General features: G+C 41.2%; 1 protein-coding gene across 8 annotated transcripts in view; it reads left to right on the top strand.

The window, feature by feature from the left end:
• The window catches only part of MEIS2 (Meis homeobox 2), a 268,428-nt gene that overhangs the window by 12,341 nt on the left and 246,739 nt on the right, over positions 1–9,348 (top strand). For all 8 annotated transcript variants that reach the window (XM_019518951.1, XM_019518949.1, XM_019518952.1 and 5 more), the window contains exons 3-6: positions 576–717; positions 1,172–1,222; positions 1,984–2,034; positions 2,907–3,056. In XM_019518951.1, the coding sequence (XP_019374496.1) occupies positions 576–717; positions 1,172–1,222; positions 1,984–2,034; positions 2,907–3,056 (394 nt within the window). The remainder of the gene's footprint in view (positions 1–575; positions 718–1,171; positions 1,223–1,983; positions 2,035–2,906; positions 3,057–9,348) is intronic.

Genomic DNA, 9,348 nt, shown 5'->3' with positions numbered 1-9,348 from the left:
CCCCCCCCCCGGCTGCTCCAACTATGGGAAAATATTTCTAGAAGTGTTTTGCCCCCAGCTCACTCATCTAGACAGCTGGTATTTTACTTGGGTAGGCTTCCTAAGCCAGGAAACTTCACCACATTTTTGGTAGCAGTCTCCTTGAAAAAAAAAAAAGAAGGAGAAAATATGAAGCAGTGTAAAGAGCTTGAGGACCAGCTTTTCTCATTTCAGGTTACAGTTTATAGGGAGGCTTTTTCCTATTATTTTCAACTGTGGTTAAAAGTGTGAGAGATTCCCAGCTGAGCGGCTGTAAGGGTGCGTGTGTGTGTTGTGCTGCGTGCAGGGTGGAGGGCAGTTTGTGTCCCTGGTCTGGGAGGTTTGGATGCGGTTTGAGGATTTGGAGTATTGTGGGTATTTTATATATATAGAAAGAGAGAAAATAGCGTGCATGCCCCAGCCCCGTTGTGCAGGATCAGTTCAGGGCTGCGGAGCGGGCTGCTGTGTGTATGTGGTGCGTGCTTTTAAAAAAATACTTGTTGATTAGAGCTCTTCTCCCCCCCCCCCCCCCCTTTCTTTGTGTGTCTGCCCGGTAGGCACCCGTTGTTCCCCCTGTTAGCTCTTGTCTTTGAGAAGTGCGAGCTGGCGACCTGCACTCCCCGGGAGCCTGGTGTGGCCGGCGGGGATGTCTGCTCCTCGGACTCCTTCAACGAGGACATCGCCGTGTTCGCCAAACAGGTCCAAGACATTTGTGAACACTCCTGCCCCCCGGCTCCTCGCACACGCCCCGCACGTCCAGAGATGGGGGGGCACCCCAACACCCTCCCCCCTTTGGACTCAAGTCAAGGGCCGGGCTGGGAAATGTGCTCTGGCACTGCTTCCCACTGGCCTTCTCAGGGAGTCCCTCCAAACTGGGCAGCCAGCCCTCGGCCTCCCCCTCCTGCCCGTAACCCTCGGCCTCCCTCTGGGGTGGAGGGGGACGCGAAGTGCGGCGGAGTTTGGAAACCCCCGAAATAAGCGCTCGGGCGGGAGAGGGGCAGCGCCGGGTGCCCGGGGCTCTTGCAGCTCGGGCAGGCGGCGCAGCAGCGTCTCGGCGTGACCTGTCCATGTTTCATCCTTTCCCTCCAAGTGATTCGGTCCCGGGGCTTTGAAAGGGAGCTGCAATTTACGCTGCTTTTCCTTCTCCTTGTAGGTCCGCGCTGAAAAGCCACTTTTTTCTTCAAACCCCGAGTTGGACAATTTGGTAAGGCCTTACCCTTTGCCCTCCCCCACCCCCAGCGCTGTAGTTTGTGATATTAATAACAAGCACCTCTCTCAGACTGAAGGCATCATTGTGAGCGAGTGGGGAGGCTGGGAGCCGGGCTCAGACCTGCAGGCTTGGGGATCGGGGAGGGGAGAAGGGGGGGGGACCAGTCCGATTGAAAACTGCTTCAAAGAGCCTTCACTTCTGAAGTGAGCCGGGGCAAACTCTGAAGTGCCAGTGCATTGCAAAACTGGGTTGAAAGCCACGGGAAGCTGAAGTGAAGGAAATAACTGCTTAAGAGGAGGGAACTGGAGAGTGCTACTGTAATTCTTTTGCTAATGGGGATGATTTCAATATTAAAAGTGCCTAAATCCGCTTGTAAAGAAGATGCCAAACTATTCACCTCCAGCCCCACCCCCCCCGTTTTCTTTCTTTCAGGGCGGTGGGGGTGAGTGTGTGCTTGCCTGCACTGCAGCCCCTCCGAAATGAGGGCCAGGGGTGGGGGGGGGCGAGCAGGCGGGAGGGGGCCTCCGGCTCGCAGTAAAACACTAATCACCGCTCCTAAAATAAATATGATAAAAATCAAGTGCTTAAGTTAAACTTGATCAAAACTGCTGAGGCGTGACCAATGAGCTCAAATCCCGGATAATGAGTGCGCGCCCTGACAATCCCCCTCGCGCTGCCCGTTTGGTCGCGCAGCGCTGCCCAGACCCCGGGGCCGCCGCCTCCCGAATAACTCCTCGCTCCAAACTTTCTTGCAGATGATCCAAGCAATACAAGTCCTACGGTTTCATCTTTTGGAGTTAGAAAAGGTAAGAGCCGCGGAGCCGGGGGCAGTGCTGCCTTCCTCCCTCCTGACCCACCCCCCTCCCTCCGGGACTGTTTCAACTCCTTGTAAACATTGCCAAAAATACAGGGGAAGCGCAGTGTGACTGTCTAACCTGCGCCATCAGAGCATCACAGCATGTGACACCAGACACGCTCAGCCCACCCCAGTGCAATTTTAACCAGGTCAGGATTTTTTTGGGGGGGGGGTTTAATATGCCTCTCGAACCCCTTTTATAGCCTGCCCTAAATATAGGCGATTTCCCTGAGTCAGAAATATTATTAAAAAAATAATAACCTAAATTCCTTTGCTTTAATCCAGATCTGATAGTCACATTAACCTCAGCCAAGCATGAAGTGCTCTGAGTAAGCAGGAGGTTGTGCTTCCTATGGGGGTAGCTATACCCTGGGATGAGTAGAGGTTCTTTGCAGGGAAGAAGCCAATTCATTCATTTCTCCAAGTCCTGGAAAATACATACAGCTCAAACAGGTCCCATCGCTGGTTCCTAGCTGTACCTGCCTGAGCAGTGTATGCTCCAGAGCATAGGTCCAGTTTCCAATGTTTTGATGTTATCATCAGATCGGATTTTCCTCTACAGACTAGACTGAGCCCACTATCTCTCTCCCTCTCTCTCCCTCTCTCACTAACTTGTTGCTGCGGCAAGTCTCTGGAGAATAATATGTGCGGCAACAATTTCTCTATTGTTTCCTTGCCTTCAACTATTGTGCCCCTTAATTAGAGTAACTCGTGGAATAGATCACAGTGTTTCTCTTGCTACCAAAAGAAAAAGAAAAGGAAAAAAAAGAGTTGCAATCCGATATTCTGCCTTGCTTTTTAATATGTTATTCTTATTTGCAGGTCCACGAGTTGTGCGACAACTTCTGCCATCGGTACATTAGTTGTTTGAAAGGAAAAATGCCAATAGATCTAGTTATTGACGAAAGGGATGGCAGCTCCAAGTCTGACCACGAAGAGCTCTCAGGATCTTCCACAAATTTAGCCGACCATGTAAGTCCTCTAGATGCCTTGATGGGTTTTTTTAACCTGCTTAGGGGTCTCTCCCCCACCTCCCCGACTCCCTTTTAAACCTGTTGGACGTCCTTTCCCCTCCCCCTATTTGCTGACGATTTTAAAGTTCTTCACTTACTTGGTCGGGGGGGGGTAGGTTTTTGTTTTGTTTCTTCCTATCTGTAGTATAGGGAGTTTCTCTGATTTACAAAGTTTCCTGACCTGGGCTACTTGAAACGCTAGCAAATTGTCTGTTTGATGTGGTGATCGGTGGTTTTTTCCTGCTTTGCCAACCCTGTAATCAGTGCAGCAATGTAAGAAACTAGAGGCGAGAAAGTTAGGGAGAAAGTTTGTGATTTCCCCCCTAAGTCCTTTATGCAGATGACAAGTGCTGAGCATTACTGGCAATTTTACTTTGCATTAAGAAAAGGGTTAGCACATTCAAGTTTCCTATGCTTTTGCTTTAGAACAACTTATTTGCAGAATATGGACTTATTGCCAAGTGCCTGAAGCATCTTTATAATAAAAGACAGTAACCTTGATGAACCAATTATTAACAATGTATTACAGAAAGCTGGAGAGAATTATGATTGAGCAACCATAGGTTAGCGGTTGATTTTAATGCTTTAGTAGTCGGTGAATTACTGTGATATGTGTAGGACCAAACGTTGGAGTGAATGTTAAGAAGACAGTCTTTTGTTTTTCTGGGGTTTTGCAGACTGCTCTGGAGCAGGGTCTTTTAAAATATGTATATGAGAAGAAACTTACAAATGTGAAGGAAAAGATTGCAACTGATAGCACAGAAAAGGGAACGAATTGCTATGGTTAAAAAGAGTGGGTGTGCACTATAGTTTATTTATAGGAACGCATCCCTGGGGAGAAAAGGGTTTACACAGGTTTAGATTCCATTGAACTCATAATCTAAATGATACAGTCTAATATTTTGGCCGCTGAAATATTAATTTAACACCCAGTGTGTAGTTAACTATGCTTTGCACAGGCGCTTAGCTTTATTTCCTTGTGTGTTCAGAGGGGTAGATTGAAATCCAGGGAGAAGCAGCTTTCTATGAGCATTTGCTCTTTGAAAATATATCTGGGCATTTAGTAATTACATTTGAGCTGAACTGGAACAGGTTATAAGTGATCAAATTATAATATATATATTTAAAAAAAAAATCGTCAACCTGGAGTGGCTAAGTTCTAGGACACTGATAGTGGTTTTTCTATTCAAGGCTTTAGATTTCATTTCTTCACTTGCATTTGGTAAACATTTCAGGGCAAGATTTTTGTGATATTATACATTTTGGATTTACCATTTTTAAGTGAAAACGTATGCATCAGTTACTGAAAGTTTCTCTTCTATCAGTTACCTCATCTGTAGATAATAAACTCTATGAGGCATGAGACTGATTTAAAAATATTTGTTTTATGGCATTTTCTAACCCTAAATTCATGTGTACCTGCATTACAGCATTACCAGTAAAGCTATTTAAATGAGTGACAACCTGAAAGATATACACTCATTGTATATAATCCTGAAAATATTAATAATAATAATAATTATACTTATAATAATTATAATACCCTGTACCTTTTTTCCAGCACAGTTTCTTTACAAGAGTGTGTTTCAAGCAGAAGTGTAGAAATGGAGCATGCTTATGTTTATATTGAGGAGATTAGATAAACTAGCCTGTTTAGGGTTCTGGCAGATGGCAAATGCTCAAGCCAATTTGCAGTGCTCCATTATAATATTTAAATTCACACACAATGATAGGACAAGGTTGGAGGGGGTTAGCATTTTGATAATTTGATAACTATTATCTTCACTAAAAAGAATCTTCTCTTGCCTTTGTAACTCAAAAAACAAACTCAAGTAAATATGACAACCCATTTATCTTGCACCCGTTAGGGTTTACCACTTCATTGGGTATTATAATTTAAAGCCTTTTATTTCCTGGAGATTTGAGCTATAACATTTTTACTTTAGCCCCCTGCTATTTGTTTTGAAAGGAAGCAATAATTTGTGCAACCAGAACACCAACTGGGAAATGAAGAGTTGTATCACATAGTTACATTTTATTCATGCGTTTTGGGAAATGTGTCTCCTTATTGGATTTTTTTTATGTTAGCTTGTTTTACCAACAAAACTTTTGCACTTTTCAGTGGCTTTGTCCAATCTATATATATATATGTGTGTGTATGTGTGTGTACACATGTTTGTGCATGCTTAAGTGTGTGTGCATGTGTGCTTGTGCATTTATATTCACACTGTATATAAGGAGCAATTAACTTTTATTTATAAAGAAGGAAAACCTTTTCTAATTGTTAGTATACAGATGCAAGGAAAAAATTGAACTATCATTTGTGAGCATCTACCTGAGAAATGGAATAGTTCAAGCATGCAAATTTGTCCAATTTGACTCTCCAGGTTTATTTTTTCATTTTCTTTGATATGCATATTTAATACATAGCCCCAGGCTAGATCTCATTTGGTGAAAGTTGGTGCAGGGGTGATGATGAGCCACTTCAGAAGGACAGAGACAGCATGTTGTTTCCTCTTTTTTATCTGTTGGCCCACTATTCTGATCCATGGATCTTCTTCATGGTAGTATTTGCACATGAAATACTAGGTGCATTTCAACTGATTGGCTATGAATAATGACAGCTAAAAAGAAGTGTAGTTTAATTTGTTGTGTGCCAAGGTTTCTCTTGTGGAGGTGACAGTTTGTGACAGCTGTTTGACACCCCCAAAATCCATACACCTCTATTCTTATTAAGTGGTATCAAGCTACATAGTATGTATGTGTTTTATATGTATGTGGGGGGTGGTGACAGCAGTGGCGGTGGTAGCAGTATATTAGGTACTAACATAGGTCTCAATATTATTCCTGTTGACTTCAAGGTTTTAATATAGAGCTAAAGGAAAGTAACTGAAAGAAATATAGGATTAGCCAATATTTATAGTATGACTTCTGAACATGGGATATTCAAATACTGCATATTTCTTTTCTAGACTCCTTCTGCTGTTATACTTGCATAACTTAATTTTGGGGAGGGGAGTTGAAAAGTATTGTTTTCTGCAAAAAAAAATACCTATGCTGGAAAAGCAGGGAGCCTTATGCAGTTGTGCCAGATCTGTTAAGTGATAAACACATATATTGAATTTTATTTTAGTGCACTATTAACTATTATGTAATACAGTCAGTGTAAGAGGGCCAAGGACTTCGTAAATCAAATTGTGTATTGCCAGCTACTGAGAAGCTGCAACTTTTGTTATTACTCTGCTATGTTTAGTAAATATAACAGCCCATAATTAGCATTTGAATTTTTAACACCCTCATATTTTTTTATTGCTCTGAGGTATTAGCTATAGATGGGAAGAAGGTAATTACAGCCATGCCCTGGCTGCACCAGATTAGTTTTAAAAAAAACAAACCCAAAAAACCCCTTCAGTCCCAGCTGCAGTTCAAGTTGCATTTCCCAGCACCAGCAGCGAAAATTTATCATTGTTCAGTATAAACATGTAGGGCCCAATCCTGAATTCCAGACACAGCCTAAACTCCCATTACCATTTTTTTAACATCTCCGTTTGGCAACTCTATTGCTCATGCTCTTTGGAGATCTATAAACTTTTCAAACATTCTATAACATTTCTTTCCTTTACTTTATTTACATTTTCTTTTGTGTGTAGCTTTCACTAAGGCCATACAGTTCTTCCCTGAGCCCAAATTTGATTGAGTGCCTAAGGCTGCTCTCATTGAAGTTGAGACCCCACCTCCAATAGACTTCACTGGGGAGTAGGATCAGGGCCTCAGTCTATTTTACATTTGTTTACATGCTGTAGTTACTTTACAATTGAGAGGCACTAATATACAGATCATCATATGTAAAACATAAAGGTGGAAAAATACATGTGTCTACATTTTACAATGGAATTATTGACAGATTAGAAATTTGTTGCTTTAGCTGTAGAAGAGAAATGTTAGTCTGAATGTTAAAATCTTCCAATTGTCAGATGAGATGGTAATAGCTAGTTTACGTTGTCCTTTTGAACAGTACCATGTCTTTTTTTTCTAATATTCCTGTTAAAAGGTTTGTTCTAAGTAAATTAGCAATACCTGGCAAATCAGAAAATCCAAAAATGGGGTCACAAGCAGCTGTCTCAGGTTATAAAACCTAGCCTGGTAGTGAGATTTCAGTGATAATAAGTAGTAATCATGTTATTAATGGCCTGATGCTGTATTTTCTGTGCACCCCAAACTCCCATGGATTTCAGTGAAGGAAAGGAATGCAGGTTTGCACCCTAAATGTGTAGTTATGTATTGTAAATGTCAAAAAGAGAACTATGTATCTACAACAATAATAAGGCGAATATTTTTTCTTACCAAATTACGTACTGGATGGACTTGGAACGTTTCTGTAGGTCTTGTGTATTCTGCAGCCATGTGTCATCAAGGGGATTCTAATACACTAGGGAACGGTGTATGTTTCTAGTTTTTCCTTTATGGTGCCTTTTCTGATGATTTCATTACAAATAAAAATTGACTATTAATTACTTTTAATTCAGTTTCTGACTTCTGAGATGACAGTGTACTTTACTATCCCTCTGATGTTAGTGTTTCCTGTTAGGTTAGATGTTGCATATCTGATTCCAACTTAAGTTAGAAAGTTACATTTTCTATTAATTTATTTACTATTTTTGTTTAGCTTGCAGTGGTGTTGGATATTGCCTGTTTTCTTTTATAATGACATAAACTTTACACTGTTGCATGAAAATAATAATCTTGAATGTTTAAGACTAATAGTATCACTCCAGAAGAAGTGTTGCCATGTAGAATTAAATAGAAAGAACACTTACAAAAATCCTGATTTTTCAGGTCTTGCTTCTGTAGTGACAGGTGACTTACGTGCTTGAATCAAAGTTTAATTGAAAAATACAGTTGAAAAAGGTGACCACAGCCCTTTTAAGAACAGTGCCAGAGTTCAGGAGTAAAAATTTCTTCTTGAACTTTACTCAAATGAAAGCTAAAGGAGCAAAAATGTCAAGTTTAAATAAATTTAGACTTTTTAAAACTTGTGCATATGTATAAGCAAGCACATTGCATGTTATCAGTAGATTGATGTGCCTTGCATTTTGGTTTACTTTTGTGATGCTGATGAATAATTCATCGTGATTAAAACACAGGACACTACTTCTAAGTATAGTCAGTAACATCATATTAAGTACCTTTAAGAAAGTAGACCTGTGTAATACAGAGCCTTGTGTTTGTTGTAAACATATATATCAAAACAGATTAGTGTTTTGTATGCCCCATTTACTTATTGAAAGTTTCTTTATATATATTTATTATTGCCGTTCACCACAGCAGTCTCTAAAACCTCATCCTGCATTACATTACACACACGTGTGCACACATGCACCCACAAATGTAGGTTTGTACAACATTTTTGGCTGACTTAATATGTCATGTTTTAATATATTATCTCAGTGCAGGGATAAATTCTTATTAACTTTGTTGTGTTAGTAGCTCAGTTGATTTCAAAGATGTTGCTTGTGTAAGTAAGGTAAACAGGATTTGGCCAATAGTCTGGGGAAAATAAGCCACCATATGTCGCTTGTATTGTTAAGTTCCATTTTTCACCTGCAAAACTGATTCGCAAGAATTACCTTCAAATCTTTAATTAAATTAATTTTAAGTTATCATAGTTATCTTACTAAAGAACTAGCTATGTAACTTTTAATTTTTTCTTAAAGAATTATTTATTCTGGACTTATATTTTCTACAGTTTTATGTGACAGACAAAATATACAATACTGATCATATTTTCAACCTACATCTAGAATTTCATTTAAGCCTGTGGGCCAAATCCTGCTTACGTTACTCACAGGTATCACTTGAAATCATTTGGCTTGATTTTGATTTTACTATCATACTGTAAATCAGGAGTAACTTCCCTGTGATTAATTGAGTTATATCTACAATAAAACCACTATGAGATCAAATTCAATCCCAGTGGGCACTGCCAGCCCCACACAGCACTGTGGCACCTCCCTGGCCCCCACTCCAGCCCCCATCTCACTCTCCTGACTGGCTGCTACCTGCTTACAGCAGAGCTGCAACAGTCTTAATGGTGGGGGAGGCAGAGAGGGGAAGTGTGTTTTGTGCCCACCCCCCATGGTGCACAATTGGCCAGGCGTGAAGCCCGTCAGCAGCCAGCAGAGCCACAACCAGCCATAAGAAAGTGGCATGGCACAAAGCCAAGTGGGGTGGCAGCGGCCCCCATCCCTACT

Source organism: Gavialis gangeticus, unplaced genomic scaffold (assembly GCF_001723915.1).
Source record: "Gavialis gangeticus isolate Ggan-Ray unplaced genomic scaffold, GavGan_comp1, whole genome shotgun sequence".
Classification (NCBI taxonomy): Eukaryota; Metazoa; Chordata; order Crocodylia; family Gavialidae; genus Gavialis; species Gavialis gangeticus.
The sequence above is the reverse complement of the archived record's forward strand: the minus strand, read 5'-3'. Positions and strand labels throughout refer to the sequence as shown.